This window comes from Panthera onca, chromosome E1, assembly GCF_046562875.1.
Source record: "Panthera onca isolate mPanOnc1 chromosome E1, mPanOnc1 haplotype 2, whole genome shotgun sequence".
In the NCBI taxonomy this organism is placed as follows: Eukaryota; Metazoa; Chordata; class Mammalia; order Carnivora; family Felidae; genus Panthera; species Panthera onca.
The window spans coordinates 12,231,562-12,257,474 of NC_138352.1; the positions used below are offsets into that span (position 1 = coordinate 12,231,562).

The 25,913-nt window shown below is 51.4% G+C and overlaps 1 protein-coding gene across 4 annotated transcripts in view; it reads right to left on the reverse strand.

Moving 5' to 3' along the window:
- Positions 1-25,913, reverse strand: part of TNRC6C (trinucleotide repeat containing adaptor 6C) — a 142,858-nt gene that overhangs the window by 49,974 nt on the left and 66,971 nt on the right. For all 4 annotated transcript variants that reach the window (XM_078438089.2, XM_078438087.2, XM_078438088.2 and 1 more), the window contains one exon: positions 3,552-6,164. In XM_078438089.2, coding sequence (XP_078294215.2) covers positions 3,552-6,164 — 2,613 coding nt within the window. The remainder of the gene's footprint in view (positions 1-3,551; positions 6,165-25,913) is intronic.

Below are 25,913 nucleotides of genomic sequence, written 5' to 3' on the forward strand. Positions count from 1 at the left end.
CTGTCCCCCAAAGCAGAGCGCGAGCCGGCGCACAGTGGGTCCTAACGAACACACGCTGGGTAAATGAACGTCCATCTACTGTGAAACCGACCTCTGGGTCCCAAACGCTGTCCAGCAGCCCTCTGGGGACGCCTGCTGAGCCCTCTGCTCCGTCTCCTACGTGGGCGAATGCGACCCTCGCCTCTGCTCCTGTCCGCCCCGTCTGCACTTGAGGCCGGGGTCCTTGACACCCTCAGAGAAAAAGAATCCCGGAAGGCGTCTGTCACCCTCTGGCCACAGACACTCGGGCCTCCTCCCGGCTGGATGCAGGGAGCCCCTCCCTTTGCATTTACTCTCCCTCTCTACTGGCTCCTTTCTGTCAGTCTTCAAACAATAAGCTGAGTTCTACCGTCTTAAACAAAACCTCGGCTCCCGACCCTGCCCTCGACTCCTGCCGCTCTCCCCCCGCTGTGCCTGCCGCCCAAGCTGTGGCTGGGACCGGCTTCCACAACCAGCCTCTGCCCCATCTCCATGGGACAGATGTCTCCCGCCGTGCTCCCGGGTGAGTCAGCGAGGGACATGCCTACCGGCCCGCTTGCCAGAGCTCCGAACCCCCCGTGCTCGCCTTTCCTCTTTGTTCCCACACCTGGTTTCCAAGCCCGGTTGCCACCTCTGTCTCCATGGTGCTTTCCAGCCACCGTCCCAACCCAGGCCACCATCACCATCAAGACCCTGGCTGAGCTTGGCTCTTCCTCTCCCGCTTTGCTTCCCACTGATTTTTCTAGTTGGGACGATTCTACAAAGAGGTCTGATCATTCAGTCTGTGAAGCTTCTCACCGGCCTCTCAGAAACCCCTGGGTACAACCTGGCTCCTTCAGGGGCCTGGAAGGCCCGGCCCAATCTTGCCTTGGCCCCTCTCCAGCTCTTGTCTGCAAGGCCTGCCACCCCACCCCTTGCCCCAACCCCAGATCCCTGTGAACTTCTTTCTGTTCCTCCCACACGCCGCCTCTTCTCCGGCGTGGACCTTCTCGAGCGCTCGCCCCTCCATCCGAAACACTCCTCTGTGCTGCTGCCCGACGTCGGCTCAGCCCCGACCCCTCGTGGTCCAAACCCTGGTTGGAGGCCATCCTACGTGCCGTACTTTGCTGGCCCTGACTATCGGGCACCATGCTCAAGTAGTCCAGGCGCGTGGAGGTTCAAAGAGGGCAGAGCTCCTGTCTTCCACACCGTTACATGCCTGGCACACAAGAGTGTTCAACGATGTATTTCCAGTGAGTGTAGGTCAAATAAAAGGATAAAGGCGCCAGTTCTAGAAGCATTCGTGTAGGTGGGTGTGAGAGCATGGTACCAGGCGGTGGGGGTGCCCAACGATTCTCCCTTCGTATCTGTTTCAATGATGTTGGGTGGTCAGAGCGATCTTTTTTGAACCCACATCTCTGCACAGGACAGAGTCAACAGCCACTCAACATCCATTCTCCTGCCTTCTATGAGGCTCACAGTTAAAACACGTCACCTTCCAGACTCCCTTGCGTTGGATTGTGGATGCAAATTCTGTTCCACATATAAGGTGACCGACTGAGTGACCGTGAAGAAAGGACTCTATCTTTAGTGTTGTCTTTATGGCGCGTTTACGAAAATTTAGGGATTCCAGTAGAAAACTGGAAGGAATCACCGATACGCTGATTACAGAATCAGGAAACAATAAGATCTCAACAGGCTAGGGGACTGGAATCCAACGTTTACTGGGTGCAAAGTTCTACGCTTGGGACCAAGGGGCCAAGTGCACAAGGAACAGTCCTGAGCAAGGAAGGGCTTCGTAGCAGTCGTAACGAAAAGAGGTACTTCAGACTTTAAGCTGAATTTAAGAAAAACAGTGTGACGCGGCTCCAAAAGGCTAAAGGAAACTTAGAGCGCATCACAAGGAGTAGGATTCTGAGGAGGGAAGGAGGTTACAGCCTCACCTGATTCTGCGCTCGCTCGTTAGAGCCACACGCGTAAACCCACGACATCAGTTCTGGGCACAAAGACCCTCCTCGCCAGCTAACAGCTTATCCGGAGGACAAACAAAAAGGAGTTAAGACCATGACCGTGGGGGCGCCTGGGTGGCTCAGTCGGTAAGGCGGCTGACTTCGGTTCGGCTCAGGTCACGATCTCGCGGTCCGTGAGTTCGAGCCCCGCGTCGGGCTCTGTGCTGACAGCTCGGGGCCTGGAGCCTGTTTCAGATTCTGTGTCTCCCTCTCTCTGACCCTCCCCCGTTCATGCTCTGTCTCTCTCGGTCTCAAAAATAAATAAACGTTAAAAAAAAAATTAAAAAAACAAAACAAACAAAAAAAACCATGACCGTGAGGAGGAGCTCTAAGGAGCCAGGAAGACGTCACGGAGAACGGGTAGACGGAACAGGACTATGTGCCACACTGCCGCTCGAAATTCTGCGATATGGGACAAGAGGGCCTGCCGTGCTTTGGGCAGTCCCCAAGGACGGCACTACACGAGCAATTACAGAAGCCAGAGGGAGGCTGGTGACGGCACCGCCTGAGGAGACATGACAGCCAGAGCAGCAGGCGAGAAGGGCGCTGGGCGGGAGGGGGCCTCCCCGGTACCGTGGGGGGGCCCTGACGCAGAGGCTTCTAGCTGTGTGGGGAGCGTGCAGGACGGGGGGAGGGGGGCCCTGACTTGGACTGTACTCTCCTTCTGGTTCTTCTGTACCTGGGACTCTGTGATTCGGAGGCCCGGTTAGGGGCCACTGCTTAGGCAGGCTCCACGCCCGGGGCAGTAAGGCTGTGTGTGCCACGCACCGACGTCCCAGCTAGAAAGCGGGGCCGCTGCCCGCTCCCGTCACAAAGCCCGGCTGGATCTTATCTGGATCCCATGCGGTGAGTACTGTGTGTTCATCCTGTCACAATCCCCGCTCCCTGGGGGGAAGATTCTGGTCTGGGCCTCCTTCCTGCCGCCAGCGTCCAGCAGAGTGCCTTGCGCAAAGCAGGAACTCAAAACCCAAGGTTTAGTCTAATTTTAGGATTTTTCTTCCGACTGGAATCACAACGTGCCTTGTATTGTGTAACGCCACTCCCGCTACACGCACGATTTCATCTCAGCGCAACCACGCATCAGGAACGCCCGCGGAGCTCTAAAGCTACCCGCGAACGGGCTTCCCGCAGACCCACGTCGCCAGAGACGCTGGTGACCGGTCCCCCGGCCCCCAAGCACTTCTAACCAAGGCCGGGCTGGAGGACCACTGGCTCATCCCGTAAGGAAACGAAGACTGTCGCAAGGAAACACCAGCTAACACAACGGTCCCCGGTCTTTTCCCGAACGGGGGGTATTTCTTCTTTACTCTCCTTAACACTGGAAGTGCCGAACCTCTCTGTCTCTCTCGGGTAGAAAGAAAGCTATCAGAGAATCCCACTTTATTTATTCTCCGGGGATAATATTTAAGTACGATGCTACAAGGCGAAGGGCACTTAAATCAACGTCCTCTGCTACCTAAAAACGCCACGGGGATACGTACACACCCGTGCTAGGAACAAGCGATCTCGCGTAAGTTCGAGAGTCACCTAAAGGGCCCGCCATACCTGGACCGAGCAGCGGCGATCGACTCAGCTGGGCGCCGGCCTGGTGTGACGGCGGCGTCTCGACCACGTCCGTGCTGCTGCTCGTGGTGGTGGTGGTGGTGGTGGTGGCGGCGGCCGTGGTACTGCTCTGCATGCCCGGGTTGTTTCTATCCCACATGTTTACAGTTTTATTATTGTAGTTGCTCGGGTCACCCCAAGCTGAGGTACCATCATCGATTTCCATTTTGCGTCGGATGGATGGCGGAGAAGGCTCCTCCCAGCCCGTGGCCTCACTGTTGTCCTTCTGTTTGACAGGGACCGGACCCCCGATCCACCCGGTTCCCGTCTGCTTAACGGAAGCGGCTCCTCCCCAGTTACTCACATTGCTGTCTTGGGGTTTGCCCGCCCAGTTCTGTTGGGGGCCAGGTTTTAAAGACTCTCCCCAGTTTGTCCCTGGATTCACCTTTGCGTTTGTGCCATTACCCCAGCCACTGGTCCCAGACCTGGTAGCGTCGTTCCAACCAGACCCTGACCGATTACTGTCGGCATCCCATCCAGAGCCATTTTTTTTCCCGTCCCCCAAGTGTCCGAGGACGGAAGACGAGTCCGCCCAGTCTCCCCCTCCAGCGCTCCAGGCCGGATTGGATTTTTGTCCGTCTCCCCAGGTTTGAGATTTGGGCTTCTGGGGCTCCCCCCAGGTGGGCGACTTGTCCTCCTGGTTTCCGGTCCCACTCCAAGCGTGGCCGCTCTTGGCGACAGCAGCAGCAGCAGCATTATTAACAGCAGTAGAGCTTATCGAGTCCCCCCAGACCCCCGGGCCATTTGGCGCTTTGTTGCTGCCGTCCCCCCACCCTGTGCTCGCCGGCGCAGCAGCAGGCGGTGAGCTGACCCACCCGGATACTGCAGAGGTATTTGTACTGCTCACGATGGACCCATCACTCTTCGCCCCTGAGTGTGAAGGCTGAGGAGCCGCACAGCCCCAGGCCTCTGTCCCGTTGTCATTTTTCCTCTCAGACCTAGGGGACTCTTCAAATTCCCAGGCAGTGTTTTGCTTTACGGGAGTCTGTCCCCAACCAGTATTAGACAGGACTCTCGGGTCCAGATCGTTCCTTGGCAATTGGATATGCCCTTGGTCTAGGATCCCTTTATCTCGCCTCCGGCCTTCTGCTCCTTCCCTCCCGGAGCCCCCTTCGTGGTGACTGCCGGAACTGTCGCTACTTCCTTCGCTTGCCGTGGTTCCAGAAGACGCGGCTTTGGCCCAAGAGTTCACGTGCTCGCTGCCGGGCTGCACGGCAGGATTCTGGCCGCTGACGCTCGGACCGTCCCACCCTGTCGATCCTTTCCCGTTGCCGTCACCGTTGGAATGCTGGTTTGGGGGCTTCCCCCACTCCCCATTCACACCGTTAGAGGCGCTTCGGGTGGGGTGGCCCCAAGCCCCCGAATGGATGTGACCGACGCCGCTGCTGTTGCCGCCGCCCCGTCCCCAGGCGAGGAGCCCGGGGCCGGCAGGAGGGCCCGAGTCCCAGGCGTTACCGCCACTTCCTTCCTTCTGCGCCGCACTGCTGGATCCGTTCTGTTTAGCACTCAACGCCGAGTTCACAGTGTCTCCATTGCCCTGACCGAAGCCAGAACTGCTGCTTCCCGCGGCAGGGTTACCCGGGGACAGGCCCCACACGGAACCGCCGAGTCCTTCGCCGCCGCTCCCTCCGACTTGAGACACCGAGGATCCGTTAGCACCAGGAAGGCCTTGCAGGTGGGGTGGGATGATGGCCCCCATGCCGACGGCCATGCCCCAGTTTGGCAGTCCGTTCGTCTGCATTGCATTGACAGGGTTTGGCGAAGAGTTCATGGGGTTAGTGTTATTTGGTCCATCAGTGTTAAGGTTCTGAGGTTGTACGCTGAAAGACACATTCTGAGAAGCGGACGTTTGTGGTTCTGTGCTCTCCGGTGGCAGCAGGCTTCCCCAAGCACCTAAAGTGCCCGGCGGGTTCCCGTTCTGGTTGCCCGCGTTTTGACCTATGGCACTGACCGGACTGCAAATACTGGAAGGGTTGCCTGTCGCCACAGTTCCTTCGTGTCCGAGTACGGGCCAGGCGGCCGGGTTGGCATTAGGGTTCAGGTTGAGATTAATGCCGGCATTGGAGTTGGAAGCACCCCAGCAATTCTGGCTTCTCCCGTCTCCGATCATGCTGTCCATTTTCCCATCCCCGCCGCCGAGGGAGCAGTGAGCTGGGCCCGAGCCGGGGCCCGCGGCTACGCCCCACACTCGGGCCGCGTTCCCGTTCCCGTTGGCGCCCCCTGCTCCCAGGGCACCCTGGTTAGAAGGGCTCTGGACGGGCACCCCGTTGGTGCCATTATTGCCGTTCGTCTTCTTGGTGTGTCCGGTGAAGGCGCCCTGGGCACTCCCCGTAGCCATGCTACTGTTCTCCGAGCCACAGTTGGAGGCAGAGTCAGTGTCCGTAGTGCATTCTGAGGCAGACTCAGTCTCCGTTCCTGTGATGGAAGGCCACGCCTCCTTGTCGGTCCTGTCTGTGATCACTTGGTCCCAGCTGCAGCTGGCTTCGCTTCTGTGCGTGGGCTGCTGTCCCCGGTGGGAACTGTCATAGTGATCTGCCGATCCGCCGTGACTGAGGTCTGCAAAAGATGAAACACACACGGGATTAGATCTTGCTCGCGTGGGTCAGCGGAGCCCCTGTTAACTAGTCTTTGGGAGAGGCCCCTCATCTCCAGCTTCAATTCTGAGCGGCACATGCCAAAAAACGACTCAAAGGAAACAGTTATTCGGCGTCTTCCTAAGTTCCCATTTGAAAAAGGGCTGACGTTTCTACAATTATATCCGTTCTGACCACGACGGCACAGCGTCATCCCTCTGGAGGAGCCTCACAGGACGCGCGAGCACGCGGGCGTCTCGGAAGGCGTCCGCAGTAAAGGAAGCTGCGTAGCTGAACGCAGCACGCTGGAAATTTCGGTGGCCGTGGCACACGTAAACCTACTCAGGCTTTGGAAATGCCGGGGACGACGTGTCCACACGCGGCCTTGAGTCCAGCCCGTAGTTCTCTTCGAGACCTCCAGCCGGAGCTAGCATAGAGTACAGAGGCTACACCGCTCATTTAGTAGAAAACGAGTGTAAATACGGTGCGAAACTGCGGAACAGAACCAGTATTTTGGGGGTGGGGGACAGAGGGAGAGAGAGAAGAGGCATCAGAAAATGCTATCTTGTTATCAGGGGTACCGAGGGTTAGTTATACTATTAATTTATATGTGTAATGACATCTACACTATTTATCTAGTATGACCAGCAATTATGGCTTATCATTGTTTCCTCTGTGTTAATAACAACAAATAAGAAGTCTCGAAGGATCTCCAAGGATTCCTTCCACCCTTGCTTTCCATTTCCTTAACTTGCAGTCTTCTCATTGGAGGCCCCCAGAATCACTTTATACAGTGTCTTCCTATATTGCATTTGTATTTCACTCTTGGTGAAATGCTTTTAAAGAAGAATTTAATGGGGCGCCTGGGTGGCTCAGTCGTTTGAGCGTCCCACTTCAGCTCAGGTCATGATCTCACACTCCGTGAGTTCAAGCCCCGTGTCGGGCTCTGTGTTGACAGCTCAGAGCCTGGAGCCTGATAAGGATTCTGTGTCTCCCTCTCTCTCTGTCCCTCCCCTGCTCATGCTCTGTCTCTCTCTGTCTCAAAAATAAATAAAAACATTAAAAAAAAAAAATAAAGAAGCATTTAAAGGTGAAATGCATTTTTTTTTCAAAATTACTTTTATTTATTTAAAAAGTTTTTTTTTAATGTTTATTTTTGAGAGAGAGAGAGAGAACGAGCATGCGCGCAGAGTAAGGGCAGAGAGAGAGGGAGACACAGAATCCAAAGCAGGCTCCAGGCTCTGAGCTGTCAGCCCAGAGCCCGACGCGGGGCTGGAACTCACGAATCATGAGACCATGACCTGAGCCGAAGTCAGACGCTTAGCCGACTGAGCCACCCAGGTGCCCCAAGGTGAAATGCTTTTAAAGAATCCACCATTTGGTATCTGCATTTTATTTCCTAGTTATTCGAGTATTTCTAACATTGCAATCCAACTTCTACTCCAACGAATTTTCCAGCAGACTGCATTACAAGTACGGATCATTCGGGGCACCTGGCTAGCTCAGTCGGTTAAACATCTGACAGCTCAGAGCTTGGAGCCTGCTTTAGATTCTGTGTCTCCCTCTCTCTCTCTCTCTGTCCCTGCCCCACTTGTGCTCGCTCTCTCTCAAAAATAAATTAGCATTAAAAAAAATTGATGTATGTATGTATGTATCACTCAAAAGTAAATAAAATTAATATAAAAAATTAATTTAACTTATACATACAACTCACACAACTCAGAAATCTTTGACAGTTTCTTCAAATAGTATGACAGATAATTGCAATAAATATTTCCTCTCTTTTACAATCTTTTCATCATTATGTTTTCTTCAAATTTTTAGTAAGAAAAAACTTACTCCTAGGCAGTAAAACTGGGCTTCCCCCTTAAAATTTAATGAAGCTAAAAGAAAAGGAGAGAGTGCAAAGAATGATCACTACAGCCACAAAGAACATCCTAGAGACAACTTCAACCTTAAAAAAAAAAAAAAAAAAAAAAAAAGGTTTTGGTGTCTGATTTAACTGGGAGGTGATGAATTTAAGCTATTTTTAAACAATGTTTACTTATTTATTTTGAGAGAGAGTGAGTGAGTGTGGGAGGGGCAGAGAGAGAGAGGCAGAGAGAGAATCCCAGGCAGGCTCCAAGCTGTCAGCACAGAGCCCAACGCGGGGGCTTGATCTCACAAACTGTGAGATCGTGACCAGAGTCGATATCAAGAGTCGGACACAACCGACTGAGCCACCCAGGCGCCCCTCTGCAACCCTGGTTTGTGACAATTTTCCCGACTGGTTTTGTGTGTGCTACAAAAACTAGCTTTTGTAATAACAATTTAAAGAAATGAATGAGCCTCTTGTCATTTAACACAGAAAATAAGACCAAGTTAAAAAACGGGGATTATCGCTCATTATCAACAAATCTCCCGCCGTTCGCTCCCCATCAGTCCTGCTTCCTTCAGGGACAGGATATACCAGGAGGCAGACCGGTCCCCTCCTGACCGGGCTAGCCCTCACTGCAACCCACACCTAGAAGCCAGGACAGAAACAACCTGGCTTCCAGTGCGTCCCTTCCGAAACCTGGAGTACCTTCTGAATACATCGTATTATCATTTCTATCCCGTAACAGGTCACAGTGTAAGAGTCCGTTCTCTCTTAATGGTCCAGAGGGTTTGGGCAAAATGCTTTCTGATTACTGCTCACCTCCCAATCTGATGGACTCACACACAGTTATACATCAGGTTTGAAAAAGGTGTTTGCATCCTTGATGGTACGAAGGACAGCATCACAGGCCGGTGGAAAAAGGAAGGCCTAGCTAATAAATGCTGTTGGGACAAGTGGCTAGCCATATGGAAAACATAAAAGTAGATCCCTGCCTTCTTTCATATACTAAAGTAAGTTCTAGATGGATTGAAGACCTAATTACGAAAAGTAAAACTTTTTAAAAGATGTTTATTTATTTTGAGAGAGAGAGAGACAGAAAGAGAGAGAGGGAGAGAGGGGGAGAGCACGCACACGTGCACGAGTGGGGAAGGAGCAGAGAGAGAAGGAGAGAAGGAATCCCAAGCAGGCTTCGCGCTGTCAGCATAGAGCCTCATACAGGTCTCCATCTCACAGACCATGAGATCGTGACCCGAGCCGAAATCAAGAGTCAGGGGCTTATCCGACCGAGCCACCCAGGAGCCCCAGTAAAACTTTTTTTAAGCTCAATAAGTAAATACAGAAAGCTGTCGCTATGACCTGGGGCATTCATCTTCTTAAAGAGTTGATAAATTTGACTATGTTAATATTAAAAACACTTGTATGACAGAAGATATCATACAAAGGAAGCTAAAAAACGAGCCACAGACAGGAAGAAGAGAGAACAGATAAACGATGATTATCAGAATAAAGAACTCCTAAACTCAATAAGAAAAAGACAACAACCCAACAAAAATGGGAAAAGGAAGATGCAATTTAGAGGATGCCCGCGATAGCTGCTAAAACATGAAATAATAACCAATCTCATCAATCATTAAGAAACGCACTTGAACACCACGAGACACCATTTTACACTTTGGTCATTTTACACAAAAACATGAGGTCTGATTCCCTTCGGCAGAGACGAGAATGGGATCGAGCAACGTCCGTAACATTTCTAAAATAGAGATCTGAAGCAAACGTGGCAAAAGATTATGTTAACTGTGTATTGTAGACAGTTGTATCATTTTCTGTACACTTTCTTCTACTGCAAGATGTTTAAAAAAAAAAAATTAAATGCTTAGGGGCGCCTGGGTGGCTCAGTCGGTTCAGTGTCCGACCGTCGGCTTCAGCTCAGGTCACGCATGGTCCCAGGGTTGCGGGATCGAGCCGTGCGTCTTGCTCCATCCATGCTGATGGCGGAGCCTGCTTAAGACTCTCCCTCTTCCCCTCCCCTGCGTGTGTGCGCACGTCCCCTCTCCTTCTAAATAAAAACAAAACAAAAACTTAAATGCTTAATTGCGATAACAAAAGCGACATAGCTGGAATCCCAAAAGGTCCCTGAGACGAGCGGCCACTGTCATCAGACAATAGGAATGCAATTAAAAGGTCAAACCTCTACTGTTCGAAGACCGTTCCAACTTTACGCACGCCAAGAGATTCAGTGTGATGAAAACACCAGTCTGGTGACTGAGTTACGTCTGATTCCGGAGGTGAGTTCCTCGAGGGCACGGATGTATCTTTTGAGTTTTAGAGGCATCGTGCCTGCCACGTGGCAGGCGACCAATAAAGGTTTCCTGGACAAACCAAAGCACACGCGTCGAGTAGCGAACCTGAGTTCCAGCTAAAGGCGCAAGTGACCCCAACAATGTGAAGTCCCTTCACTCCACAAAGATGATGACAGACCACATAAACCCTAAGGTTCTCAACTCCAAACTGGACGATTTCTGGAACTGACAAATACTACACACACACACACACACACACACACACACACACACACACAAGTTGCAAGCGACGTGTGTGGCATATTCAATCTTAAGCAAAGATTTTTTGTGGTGAACTAGACATTTCCCATCTCCGCCCTTTTCGAGTATACAGTGCGGTGGCTTGAAGCACATTCACGCCGCACAAGCATCAGCAAACTGGAGCGTATACCTGTTCCACACCAGCTCCTCCTTCCGCCCCGCCCCCCAGCCCCCAGGCTCTGGTCACCACCACTCGACTTTCACACTCTGGGACTCTGACTATCCCATGAACTTCCTATAAATGGAATTCGTGCAATCTTTGTCCTTTTGGTCTGGCTGATTTCAGTCAGCATAATGTTTTCCGGGTTCATTTGTGTTGTAGCAGGTGTCAGAATGTCCTTCCTTTTTCCTTTAACGTTTATTTTTGAGAGAGAGAGACAGAGTGTGAGCAGGGGAGGGGCAGAGAGAGAGAGGGAGGCAGGCTCCAGGCTCCGAGCTGTCAGCACAGAGCCTGATGCAGGGCTTGAACTCACGAACCATGAGATCATGACGTGAGCCGAAGTCGGACGCTTAACCGACTGAGCCCCCCAGGTGCCCCGAGAATTTCCTTCCTCTTTAAGGCTGACCCACACTCCACTGTGTGCATACGCCACATCGTGTTTACCGACTCATCCGTCCAGGGACGATCTGGGTTGTTTCTACCTTTTGGCTACGGTGAAAAATGCTGCTATAAATACGAGTGGACAAATATCTGTTCCAGTCCCTCTTTTCAATTCTTTTGGGTACACACGCAGAAGTGGGACAGCGGGGTCACAGGGTAAATCCATGTTTAATTTCTTGAGGCAATGCCACATTGTGTCCCATAGTGGCTGCACCATTTTAAGCATTTCTAACAGCAAGACACAGGGTTCCATTTGCTCCACATCCTTGACAACACTTGTTACCTTCTGTTGGAAAAACAGCCATCCTAATGGATATTTTTATAGTCGAACTTACTTATTCTGTTTAAAATAAACAGAGTCAAAGACAAAACGCTACACGGTCTGGCAAGAAAACACCACAAAACCCAGTGCATTTTCAATAAATACCGTAGAACAATTCCAACATATGCCATCCTGTTACTCAGATGATTTTGTTTTGGAATTTTCTATAAATATTTATAATCAAAATATGAAACTGTAAATAATAAATATGAATACAAAAATGAGCCAGAACATTTGAGACATTATGAGATGATAAAATATAGGGGCACCGTTACCACTTATGAGAAAAATAAACAAATGCAGATCTTTACATTTGCTAACACTCTGTAAGAAAAAGCAATTTATAAACTTCTCTATAAGGTAGGAAGAGGCCAGGGCTGATAAATACTTAAATTCTGTACTTTCACAGATAGTTCTTTGTCTTTAGAGCTTTACAAGACCAACAAAGGGCCAAGGACCAAAGGCTAACGCTGGATTCAAGGAGATGACCATGTGAGAAAAATAATTCTTTTCATTAACAAAAATGAAAAAAATCTCAAAGTTTGAAGTACCCCCAGTCATTAGGCTAAAAAAGGCTGACAACGGCACCGAGGTGCAGCCGGGGTATCAGAGGCGCGGGGGCAGCCGGCTGTCTCTGTCAGTACGGCCATCTTGGGAAGAGATGACCGCCGTGACAATAAGGCCCTGCTGACGTTCATTCCTTCCCAGGGTCTGAGGCAAAGAGCTCCAGAAAAGCAGAGCAGGGCAGTCCTGGCAGGAAGGAAAGTCACTTCTACGGACATGCCCGACATCTGAGACAGCAGACAGGCAGGATCAAGTCATGCCTGTGAGTTTAGATGTGAGTATCTCTAGAAACTTCCATTTAAAAATGATCTCAGGGTGGTGAGTTTGAGCCCCATGTTGGGTACAGAGATTACGTAAAATTAATAAATAAATTAAAACTTAAACAAAAGAGAGAGAGAGAAACAAAACCTCCCTGTGAACGTCCCCTGGCCGAGCTCCCCACTTCTCGACGGGGTTAGGGTCACAGCGCCCCAGGAGCCCCCCCCCACCCCCCGAAGCCACCCTGCTCCTCTGCAGGGAGCCCCACACCACGTGTTCTTTCCAGACGCACACCCAGCACATCGCGACTGCGCGCTGCAACACTTCAAAGGGCTCCTAACACAAAGACCCAAGTCTGCGGGTCACCCACCGGCCTTGGCTGTCTCTCGGGACTCCCATCTCACACCGTCCCTTCCCCTCCTCTGTGCTCAAGCCAGGTCCACCAGACTCCACCCGCGCTCTGCTCCCCACGGGCAGGGCCTCGCTAGCAGCTGCCCCCGACCCGGACTCCAGGCCTCCTCTTCTCGCCCATCTCAGCTCCGCAGACATCTCAGCCGAGAAGCGTTCTTCTCTCGCCGCTGGGGCCCTCGGACACATGAAACTTGACGGTCTGCTTTCCTTTTCATTCGTTTAGACCAGGGCCTGGCAAACATTTTCTGTGAAGGGCCAAAGAGTAAATATTTTAGGCCCTGTGGGCCACATGGCCTCTGAAACAGCCACTCCGCTCTGTCACTGTGGTGCAAAAGCCGCCGTGGATAATACGTCAGTGAAGGAGCATGGCCGTGTCCCAACAAAACTTTATTTACAAAAGCAGGTGGCAGGCTAGATTTGGCGTGCGGGCCGCGCTCGCCAAGCCCTGATTTAGATGAGAACTATCTCGGAGCGCCTCCTACGTGCGGGCATCATGCTGGGGACACAGTGCTGAACCGGACAGACAAGCTCCTTCTCGCATGGAGCGTACATCTTGGTGTGCGTTACCCATCCGTGTGACAGTCTGTCTCTCCCTCTAGGCTGTAGATTCTGACAAGGCAAGGACGGCCCAGTGTTTTCCTCCCGTGTTCGGCAGAGCATCTGACACGATTACAATTAGCGGTGAAAAAGTTTACATTTACAAAAAGTTGTAACTGACATTAGAATCTACAACGATCGATCGCCTCTCGGCCTTTTGGCTAAGATCAAATGCAGACATCTACAACGGACACGTGGTTTCCTTCAAAGATGGGTCCTGGAGTGAAGAAGTCTGGGGCAACACCGTTCTACTTAAAACAAAGCAAACTGCTGGGCCGTGTATGCCCTCCCCCACCGCCCCGCCGCCTGTACGGTCTCCCCCCGGGGTTCCCCGGGGTCCCAGACAAGCTGCGGGCTCTGGGGCACCTTGTGGCCTGGCACACGTCCCGTCCCCATGTCGGTTTCAGCTGCAGCTGCTGACATTTCACGTCTGGCCTGCCATCACTGGGCACACTGCTCCTCCCTCCTCCTCCTTTCTTCTAGTTCAGGGGCTCTTCCGTTTCTTACTTCTTGGTCCTTCAACAACATCAGAATAAACTAGATCTCCAAAAATTAATTCAGTGGCAGTACGTGGAGACCGAAAGTACATAAAAAGTACCTAAAAAGTAAACAGAAGGTATTCTTGTGTTTCCAAGGGCAGGTTCTAGGTATTTCTCTGAAAATTACGAATGCAGAAATAAATACATAAAAGAACTAAAGGGGTCTCTGGGGGGCTCAGTTGGTTGAGCATCCGACTCTTTTTTTTTTTAACTTTCTTGGAAAAAGCTTGTTTATTTATTTTCAGGGGGGAGGTGGCGGTGGGAGAATCCCAAGCAGACTCCACACGGTCAGTGCAGAGCCTGATGCGGACGGACCTCGGTCTCATGAACTGCAAGATCATGACCTGCGCCAGAATCAAGAGTTGGACGCGTAACCGACCGAGGCACCCAGGTGCCCTGAGTGTCCAACCTCCACGAAGAGCATGGAACCTGCTTGAGATTCTCTTTTTCTTTCTCTTTCTCTGTCTCTCTCTGTCTCTTTCTCCCTCCCTCCCTCCGCCCCTCTCCCAGCTTGCATGGTCTCTCACTTTCTCATTAAAAAAAAAAAAAAAAAAAAAAAAAGCCGGGACTAAGCATCACACCGAGCTATCGTTTTACTATCAGAAACAATTCTGAAGTAGCGAATCCTCTCATTTTACTTTCCATTCAAGGAAGTGGCATCAACAGACACAGACAGGGCTGCGTGGCCGGCTCAGTCGGTGGATCATGGGATTCTTCATCCTGGGGTTGTGAGTTCGAGCCCCACACTGGGCACAGAGATTACGAAATAAATAAAATAAAACTTAAAAAAATACACAGAGTTCAACTGCTATAAAGGGCATTATTGGGACAACTGGTGAAATTTAAATGTATTAAATTCAGGTATACTAGCTAATGGGATTATGCCAAAGCTAAAGGTCCTAAATTTATCATTACACTGTGGCTGTATGAGAACATCTCTGTACACAGGAGCCACTGAAGGGCCATGATACCTGCAGTTCACTGCCGAATGCTGCTCCAACAAAACAAATAAATGAGCACGCGTGGGAAGTGAGACCCACGCAGGATGGCCAACGGAAAGCCCAACGTTAACCCACAGAGCAAAGGTTAGTAACTATATCAAAAATAAACAAGAGTTCTCATTTGCTGCACATCGGCAAGTTGGGAACACGCAGCCTCTCGTCAAAGACTCGTGAGTCTCAGAATGCCAGCCACTCTGCCAGGAGAGGGCCGGGAGTCTGTTCGGCACCAAAGGTGGTGCCCTGAGCCGTTTCCCGAGGCAGCAGCACTGCTGAGACGGCCCTGTTTGGGGCCGTCAGGTCTATGGAAACCTCACTGAGCCCACACGAGCTGACCTGGCTCAAAACCCGGAGTGCAAGAAGGAATGACCGCGGCCCTGAGACGGCCCCTTCCGGCAGGTGAGACCCCACCCCGCCCACACCCACCACACGTGTGAGACCTGGGACCCAGGCCTGGATCGTTGGTAGAGGACACACGCGTCAGGCTGTAGAGCAAATATTAGAACTAGAACACTGGGATTTCTTCCTTACCTTCTATGCTAAAAAATAAAACCAAATGCTAATTTTTCTCCATCCTCCACTTTGGTGGCCGTAGCTGAGGCCAAGACGGTAACGATAATCTAACCCGAGGGCCTTGCCGTGGGAGATGGGGACGGGGAGTGATATTTAGCTGGCAGAGTTAACAGGACCTACAGAAAGACTGGACACGTGGGGAGCGGGACAGGAGGACTCAAGAGTGAAGCCCAGATCTGGGGTTTGGGCGCTGAGCTCGGGAGCACTGGAGTAAGAGCAGTTCTGAGAAGGGGGAGGAGGAAGGGAGATGACGGTGCAGACTCAGCAGGGAGTCTGGGGTGCTCGCGAGACATGCAGGCAGATCCGCCCCAAAGTCCGGGGAGAAATCAGCCAGGAGCTCAGATGTGCGTGGTTCAGCTCATCAGCACAGGGCGTGTCCTTGTGCCCTCTGTCTCCGCGTGGACGGGGGCAACGCTGCCGGTGCTTTATCTAGCTCTTTAAAAGGCCACCAGTGCCACTCCTGTCTCCTCTCCGTGCCCGTCAGCCTCCCCAACAGCCCAGCCGAGGGGGAGGCGCATCTAACAGGCGCCGTCCCTGGGCAGTGTCCTCTTCCTCAACAGCGAGAACACGTCCGCAGGTGGCACACGCCAGGAGACGAGTGCTCGCGACTCAGAGGTGAGCTGAACGTTCCAGAACTAGGCATGAACAGCGGGAAGGGGCAGAAAAGAGTGAGAAGGCCGGGGGAGAAGAGCACGAGGAAGGGAGAGATGAAAGCAGATGAAGAAATGTCTCAGAAGCGACTTTGAAGAGTGTTCCAGAGAACGAACGGTGCATGCCCTGCACTCCCGCACGGAGAGGACAAAGGAGAGGGCCTGCTCGGTCCCCAGCGCTGCCCGAAAAGCCTGCATCCACTCGCAGCGAGGGCCTTTGTCTCCAACACTGCAAAGACCGGCGGTCTTTACACACGCAGCTCTTTGGAGGGGCCGAAAAGGAGGCTGACAAGTTAACGTGCTGCTCGTTATCAACGGTGTTATCACTTACTACGTAGGCTGCTACAAATAGTTTCTATTTAAATGTCTTTAGTTGTAATGAAAACGGTGGATAAGGAACAAAATGAAAGGGACAATTATTATGATGTTTTTCATTGTAATTAAACTTTCGGATCTCCAAACTAATAGAAGTATTTATCTAAGAAGAGTTACTTTTGTGGGCGCGATTTACATTAAACACATAAAAACCAAGAAGTTAAGGATGAGTAGTAACAATCCCTCTATGCTGTAGGGCTACGCTTCTGATTTTTTGGCCCTATTCCTTGATGCTCCCAGTTCTGGTACATTCCCAGTGCCCCAGGAGTGTTCTTATTTTTTAAGAGATTAAAAAAAATTTTTTTTTTGATGTTGATTTATTTATGAGAGAGAGAGAGCATGAGCAGAGGAGAGGCAGAGACAGGGAGACACAGAATTTGAAGCAGGCTCCAGGCTCTGAGCTGTCAGCACAGGCCCAACACGGGGCTTGAACTCACGAACCACGAGATCATGACCTGAGCCGAAGTCTGAAGGTTAACAGACTGAGCCACCCAGGTGCCCCTAAAAGATTTTTTTTAACGTTTATTTGTTTCTGAGAGAGACAGAAAGACACGGTGTGAGCAGGGGAGGAGCAGAGAGGGAGGGAGACGCAGAATCCGAAGCAGGCTCCAGGCTGCCAGTGGTCAGCACAGAGCCCGACGTGGGGCTCGAACCCACGGACCGCGAGATCGTGACCCGAGCACGTCTCTCTGTATAGGGCAGGGCCCCATATCACACCTGTCCGCATGCAACCCCCATCACAGTGTCCTCAACCACGGCTCCCTTAGACAGACACGTCTAGCTGAGCACCCCTGCTTCCCAGGCCCACCTGATGGGCTTACAGGGACTCCTCAGGTGAACGGACCCAGTGTCTTCAAGAAGAGGACCTTGTGCCGTGACAGAGGCAGGCACAGGACACACAGGCTCCATTCCTTGGGCTACTTTCCCCTTATTTTCCTTATTCCACTTGTATCTTGTTTCCTCATCTTTTCCCCCTGCTCAAGAAGTTTCACGATGAGAATCATGTCCTATCGCTTCAATGTTAAAAAACACCCATAGTTCGAACATAAAAACATGTTCAGAAGCCCGAAAGGTCTCAAAAACTAAAAAGCAAAAAGTCATGACTTTAACGCCACGCTTACGGTTTTCAACTAAAGACCTGTTTTGAAAGCACCACTCACCGCAGCCTTCTTAGCGCAGCGCTAAAGACAGCGCAAGCGCGCAGACATGAGCAGGAGAGCTGACATCGCCAACACACGAGGTGTGACGCCCCGAGCCACTTTGGAAAATCAGGCCAGACTCACTCGCCGCTGTCCCTCCCCCACGCGGATGCCTCTGAAATCTGTGGGCCTCTGAGGAGCACAGTTTGAGCAGCTCTGTCCCCGGGATCCCTAACTGTGTGTCCCCTCCCTGTCCTCCTGCCGTCACCACGGCCACCGTCTTTATCACTGGCCTGCCACCTCCAGCACTGCTGCCACGCACCCTTTTCCTCTTTCAGTTTTTCAGAGAGAGACAGAGAGAGAGAAAGTGTGTGCACAAGCGGGGGGTGGGGTTACAGGAGGAGGGAGAGAGAGAATCTTAAGCTGGTTCCATGCTCAGCACGGAGCCCTACATGCGGCCCCATCCCACAACCCTGGGATCAGGACCTGAGCCCAAATCAAGAGTCCACCGCTCAACCGACTGAGCCACCCAGGTGCCCCCACGACATATTCTGATAACTTATTCCAAAAATGAAAATGTAAAAGGGCCGTCATTCTCTTCATGTTGAAGGCACACCATTCTTCCTAAGAAAACTTTCTGACTTCAGCAATATTTGAATAACATGCTTCTCATAAACCAAAGTTCACAGAGAGAATTATGCTTAGAGGAATTCGTGAAGTGACTGACTTCCTAGGAGCGGGATTCTGAAATGAATGAGAGCCGTGAAGCGAAGCGAGACTGTATTCTCTTACAGGTATTCTAGACTGCCCTGCGTCGCCCAGGGGCTCTGGAAGGCTAACGTGCCTGCGATCCCAAGTCCGAGAGAGAGTACAGAGTCGTCACAGCCATAAGACAGCACGTAGCACTTTGAAATTGCAAGCATCTCCACACACACTGAATTAACTGAACCTTAACAAATGCTGTCCATCTCAGAGATGGGGAAACCTCTGTTTCAGAGAGCTCACACTTGGAAAAGCTGTTTCGGCTAACAAGCAGTAAGGGCTGAACTGAACCCTGCATCTAGTGCCCCTCTCACCCCACCATTCTATCAAACTCGTTCCCCCTAAAAGAGCTGTAAAAAGAAAAACCGAATGAAGTTGGTCTATCACGTTAAAATCTCTTTTCTTCTGCTGCTAACATTCTAAAAATAGGCGTCCCTATAAAAATCTAAGGAACATAACTGCCTTAAGTGATTAAATTAAAACGGTGACACAAGAGCATGATTTAAAGAGAAAAGCCTCCTTTTTCTTTAAATTCCAAAATGTTACCATACGCACGCTAGATCTTCCAGTATTTAACTCAGAACTTCCAGCAGCTGGAGTAAGCAACATCCTAATGAGGGATCAAATTCATCAGATAGGGAAGCGCCCGCACGGTTCACCCGGCAACGTGCAGAACGCGTCATCAGCACTAGCACTGAGCCACTGACAGACAGCCCGCTGCTCGCTCTTCACCCCCAAAGTCCCCGGGACTGAAACGATCCAACAGCAAACCATACATTATAGAAAGGAATTCCGAACGCTCTCCATAGCTGAAAATGTTTCCTAATGCTGACTGATAACACACGGCGCCTGCCGCTCGTCCTTCCAGGAGCGGGATGAGCGGAACAACTGCGCTCGGCTTTTGACCACCAGAGCCGCCTCTCCCCTCCCACCGCCTCTCCCCTCCCACCGCCTCTCCCGTGCGCCAGGATGTCGTGGAGAAAGCGCTCTGAATTGCCAATTCCATCTCGGGGCACAACTCTAAACGTTTCATCTGTCAACTTCCACAAATACAAGGAATTATGAAATGCAGAACAGAGTGAAAGGTTTTACTGAGAACAACAGTCCAAGTGTCCACAACACTCAGCTTTTGGGCCTGTGCTTTCTGCAAAGAAATGGCTTGGGGGCAGGTTAGGGACCCATCAGCGCGGCAGGACCCAGGGCAGGCCGCTGGGCGCTCAGCAGCTCCGGGGAGGGGGAGCCCTCCGCCCCCGCCCCCGCCCCCGCCGCACGGCCGCGGCCGAGGTGGCGCAGCGGGTGGCCACGACGCCATTTTATCCACTCGGGGCCCCGGGCGCAGAGCCGCCCCGCTCGCTCGCGCCGAGCGCCGCCGGGGGTGGGGTACCTGCAGGCGCGGCCCGCCCGGGCCCGGAGACGCGGCCTCGCGAGCCGGCGGGGGCGTGCGGCGGCTCCACCATGTCGGCCGCGCGCCGCCGGGACCCTCCCGCGCAGTCCCGCGGCCGGGCGACCTGCGGGCGCCCGCGGGGCCGGGGGCCGGCGATGCCCTTTCCGCGCCGGGAGGTACCCGATTCATCCCCTGCCCCGAGCGGGGAGGCACCCACCGAGGGATTCGAAAGCTCTGATTATCTAAACCGATCTTCCTTCCTCTTTAAATTCTTTCGATTGTCACCCAACGTTTGCACTTGAGGACCGGCTAGGCTACTGGGCTACGGGGCGCACCGGGGGCCCCTCTTCTGTTGTTTGGAAAGGCAGCCAGAAGAATAAGGCCCAGCGCCTACTGGCTGCGTGCAATAAATGCTGTTCTTTCACAGTGCCTTTGTTTTCCGTTCTTCCTCCTTCCCGCTCTCTCTAAACAACCCTGAAACATTTGGCATACCAACACTGGCGATAATATTCTAAACGAGTCCCATATGTAAACTGGCAAGTGTCCAACTTCTTAATTACTTTCCTGCCTCTATCTAAAAAAGATCTAAGTAGCAAACACTACCCTACTGCATATTAATCAAAGCCTCTGTTTATAAATGTACAAAGCAGCCACCAAAACAATACATTGTTCTGCCTTTAGCACAATGAAAAAGCCTTTTTTTTCAAGCTCTCAAGTGTCTCGAGCTACAGTTCTGTGGCAGACTTGCAAAAACATAGTCTGCCTAGAAAATCACGACAAAATGACATTTTTCTGGAACCTGGATGGTGTGAATCACTACATTTATCTACTACCACTCATCTTACCAGTTACAACTTTTGCCAATTGGCTAAATGAGCTCCCCTCCAAATTAATACATGAATTAAAAAATCTTCCCCCCCCTCGCCCCAATTATTTTTTTTAGAAGGCCAATGTTTTATTTCAGGACAAATGCTGTTTAAATAGGGAACCCTGGCTTCTCCGTCTCGTCTCGTTTTGCAGGAGCCCCTCTCCAGCCCGGCAACTTGTGTCTCTCTGTGGAAACCGCCCACGACGGAGGACTGGAGGGAGACTCAGCAAAAGTTCGGCTGGTTCTCGAACACAGGTCATTCTTTATCTCCACATGGCAAAGCACGGCGTCTGTCTCTGGAAGGTTCATAATGTCCCCTACACGTGTAACTGTTCCAAGGGGTCTTTGTCCGTACTGCCTCTTGACTGCCGCTCACCGACCACCAGATCGGTCCACTGGGCAGGCGATGAGCGCCGAGCCAACAGAGACGGGGCCGGCGAACAGATGTGTTCCTAGTTAGAGCCGCTGGGTCAGGGGACAGGACCACCTGGCGTGTTTATCAGTTCTCCCAAACTGCCCTCCCCAGAGGCCGCACCAGTTCACATCCCTACCTGCAGCCAGTTGCCCACTGCCCCTCCCCACACTTCCACCTGCCGGGTGTGGTGGTTCCGGAGTCTCGCTGCGAAGACTAATAAACAAGTTAATACGTGTAAAGCACTTGGATCCGGCAAACAGTGAGCGCTCCCTCAGTCACCGGTGCCACAGTGACTACAATAGATTTTCAAGTTCTGGCAACTTGCTACGTGAAGAACGATGTAGCCCTGTTGTTTTCATCTTCATTTATGTTTCCCGTGGCCACACGTAACATTATCTCTCAATGCTTAGGACTCACTTGTAGTAGCTTTATGATCTGCCGGCCAACAATCTCTGCCCACTCTCCTACCGAACTGGTTTTTTTCCTCGTTGATTTATGGGAATGCTTGGTATTTCCTCTCAGGTTTTATTTACGGGTTCGTACAAAAATTTGTAACTTTTTTATACATAACTTTGTCGGCCTTTCTTGGCACGGCTTCTCGCTTGAGAGAAACCTTCAGGCCATGACGTGGAAACATTCTCCTGTGTCGCCTCTGATAGTTCTCCCGTGCGTTTTGCGCGTGGCTTTCTAGCGCTCCGTTGACCGGGGCCACCGTTTCCCAGGAGTCTGTAAGGCCACGTCATGCTCACCTCGGTCTGCACGCATGCACGTGTCTGTCCGCAGTCTCTCCACTGCATCGCCTCTGTTCGTTTGTTTTGTCTTGCCCCAGTCACACACAGTTGTAATCAATTACTAGGGCATCATTAGCTCTAGTGGGTGGCTCGTTATTCTTTTAAAAAATGTTCTTGGGGGCACCTGGATGGCTCAGTCGGTTAAGCGTCCGACTTGGGCTCAGGTCATGAACTCATGGTTTGTGAGTTCGAGCCCTGCATCGGGCTCTCTGCTGTCAGCACAGAGCCCGCTTCAGATCCTCTGTCTCTCTCTCTCTCTGCCCCTCTCTTCTCTCTCTCTCTCTCTCTCACTCTCTCGAAAAGAAATGAAAACATTAAAAAAAAAAAAAAAGAATTTCTTGGCTTTTCTATTTATGTACGTTTACTCTCCTAGATGAACTTCCGAATTAGTTTATCAAGTTCGAAAAGTAATGTGCTGGGATAGCTCTGAATGTGGATTTGATGGGACTGGGTCATCACAGTAAGTTTGCTAGTTTATTGCTATACTCGCTGGCAGTCACCTCTCCAGCCCTGTCTCCTCTTGCTGACCCCGGCACGCTGCCCCCCCGCCACGCGGAACCACCTTCATTACCCAACGAGGCCCTCCCCGCAAGCAGGCTGCTCTAATCGCCTTCCCGACGAATCCAAAACTCAGCTTGTGTCGCCTCCATCAGAAAGCCTTCCTTGGCGGGCGCCCATCCTCAGTCTGGGTTACTGCGCACGTGACACCCCACCGTTATCTCCGACTGGGCACCCCACCCCACCTGGGCCTCCCTGTACTTAGCAGGCATTCAATGCGTGTTTTGCTCGATGACTTAACGCCAGAAGAAACTCTGGAAGGTTAGCCTCTTCTCCCTTGTCAGAGGCATACAAACGGCCGTGCGGGACTGCTGCCTAAACATTCGGATGGAGGAACAAAAGGAAAGAGACAGTGAAAAAGCATGAAGCTAGCGTATCGGTTTGTCAAAATACGGCAGAAACTGGCACTGCGATTTTTCCATGTGAACAAGTGTGACAGATTAATGTAAATTACAAGGTGAATCATAATGAAACTTAAGAGCTAGACTGATCTACTGACACATCCTCTTCAGAAGCATGTGCAACATAAAGGACACGAATGAATTAAAAAATCACTGTCAGGCTGGGTCTCTCTCCATATGCTACCAGCGCCTTCTACACCAGCAGAGAAAATGTATCTACGCTTGCTGGGCTAAAACAAGTGTGACTTCGGCTTTCAATTCTTCAAAAACGCTCCCATGTCTCCACCTCCACCACTCACTGGTATCTGTAAACCCTTTCTGTGTACCGGATGGATGCGATCACTGTCCCTTACTCCAGCGAGGACTGCAACAGTCCCCTCCCCATGGAGGAGGCAGCACTCAGATGGGAGGCAACCAGGATGCTCATGAATTCTGGCAGGTTTGCACCGTGTGACTGTTTAAACCTAAGAGCTATGATGAAGGTGATTCAAAGTCCGCCATATAGAACCTTCTCTAATCTTTGCCAATCACACTAAACCTTTTTTTTTCTTTTTTATCTATTTTGAGAGGGGGAGAGAGAGAGGGATCGTGTGTGCACACGCACGCATGCAAGCAGGGGACAGGTAAGAGAGAGGGAGAGAGAATCCTAAGCGTGCTCTGCACTATCAACACAGAGCCCAACACGGGGCTCGATCCCACGACCATGAGATCACATCCTGAGCCGAGATCGAGTTGGACGCTTAACCGGCTGAGTCACCCGGGTGCCCCCACACGAAACCTTTTGGGGGAAGAAGAGTCCACATACTGATACACCTGGTATGTGTGTGTTAATTTTTGTGCTGGGCTGAAAATTAACGTGCTGGGCTGAAATAACCCCTTTCCGCTTTTCTTTTCGTGAGAAATGGTCTGCTCTTAAAATCTGAAGGATAAGTCACGTACCCACTCCCTGCTTGGGTAATTCAATCTCAGTTCCCTGACCGAAACTTCTTTATGTTTTAACTTAACCTTACAGTTGGAGGAATGGAATAATGAGTGAAACCGCATTTTTCACTTTCACGCAGGTGTGGCTGCGGAGTGGAAACCTGCTTACCCAGAACGAAACACGACGACGATCTACGTGTCACTTAAAATAGAAGTTACACGAACTTTTACTTGAAGCAGTATCTAGGAAAGTTTCAAATGCACCAAGAAAACGTGGCCACTCTTCTGGATTTCACCTGGATATGAATTCAGTGCATAATACGCACCATGAAAAAGAAAAGTTTATAGAACGCTTCATCTCTAGGAAGGTCGGCTAAAATTTCCAAATGTACGCACAGGCCACAGAGGGACGAGAGAGCTTTCTTGCGCTGTTGCAGAATTTACTCATTTAAAGATTTTGCGAGTTTAAAAAACGACTGCTGCCCCATCATAGCGTTTCAAAGATGGGCACATATTTGCTGCACTTATGGAGCACTTACTGTATACAAGGCCCTGTGCCACACGTGAAGCAAATATGTCACCCTCAGGGTCCTGTGAAGTAGGGGTCCCCCCATGTCACAGGTGAGGGCTCGAATAGGCAGTGAAAGCGGCTTGGTCGAAGTCACACAGGAGGTCACAGGTCTGGAAACGTTATCAGGCCCGGGGCCTGCAAGCCTGTGTCCTGACCGTGCTGCTGCTGCTTCCTGGCCAATCCCTGTGCTGGTGCCTGAGCAACACGGGGCACGGTGCCAGCGGTGCCTCTGCGGACAAAATCAAGCAAGCGCTCTGGAGACAGTGTTTGAGTCAGATTAAAGGGAAGGGACCTTAGCAACTAGAGGTCCCGAGAGTCTCAGACTTCTGATTTTAGGGGGGAATGAAGTCCTAGCTGGGGGTGTGACCCATGCCAGCTGCCAGGCCTTCCCCCTGGTGCAGAGCTCTTTCCATCCAAAGGAAAGTGAGAAGCTTTCTTTTAAAAAGAAGTGAGAAGCTTTCTTTTAAAAAGAAAATTTTTTTTAAGTTTATATATTTTGAGAGAGAGAGAGAGAGAGAGAGAGAGAGAATCCCAAGCGGGCTCTGTGCTGTCAGTGCAGAGCCCAATGTGGGGCTCAAACTCATGAACCGTGGGATCATGACTTGAGCTGAAGTCGGACACTTTACCGACTGAGCCACCCAGATGTTCAAGAAGGTTTCTTTAGAGGGTACTTTCAATTTGATAGAGAGGAGAGACTCTTACAATTAGCCAGCAAACAATGTGCGTTGCACCGTGTGCCAGAAGGGGAGGCTGTGCGAGCAGACGAGGAACAGAGAGAGCGGGAGGAGGGAAGGGGCTTCGTGGGGGCGGGGCGGGGCGGGGCGGCAGCGGCCTGGGCAGGCAGGAAGGAAGGAGGGAAGAGACAAGAGGCGATCTGGCGGACACAGGGCTGGTTAGGGTGGGAAGCGGCCACGCGGACTAGGAGGGGCGGCACGGACTGGACAAGACGGGAAGGGCTGTGGCAGCCCGGGAAAGCCAGACCCTGTGCAGCAGGAGCTGGGGAAGCAGGACAGGTTTTGAGGGGACCCGAACCGGTCAGAAAGGTTCATCTGGCTACAAGACCAGCAACTGGCGGGAAAGAGATGCACTTGGTGTAAAAGGAAGACCTCTGCTCAGGAGCCATACAGCTGTCATTGCTTATCTTACTGACAGAGTACAGACTGATTCCATTTTCTGAGCGGTTTTACAGAAAATGCGGATTTATTTAGTCTTCTCTTTTTTTCCTAAAGCATAATAAACTAGAAATAGCTTTCGGGAGAAGGGTATTTGCAGAGGCAAATAAGCTAAGGAGATACCAGTGGCAGCTTTCGCACCAACGGCATTTGAAGAGCACCCGGACGCGATACTTCCAACGAATCCTGTGACAACAGGACAAGCCCTGAAGAAAGCAGGTGTTACGCTTCTTGTTCAGGTTCTCAAACTAAGCATCTTCAGCTGAGACACCAAGCTGTGTAGGGACAGCCACGCACTCCCTGTGTGTGTTAAGACTGTCCAGAGGACCACCCTTCAGCGTAGAAAGGAACGGTGCTCGATTATATAATTGCTTGTGGCGAAGCAGACGGGACTATCTTCC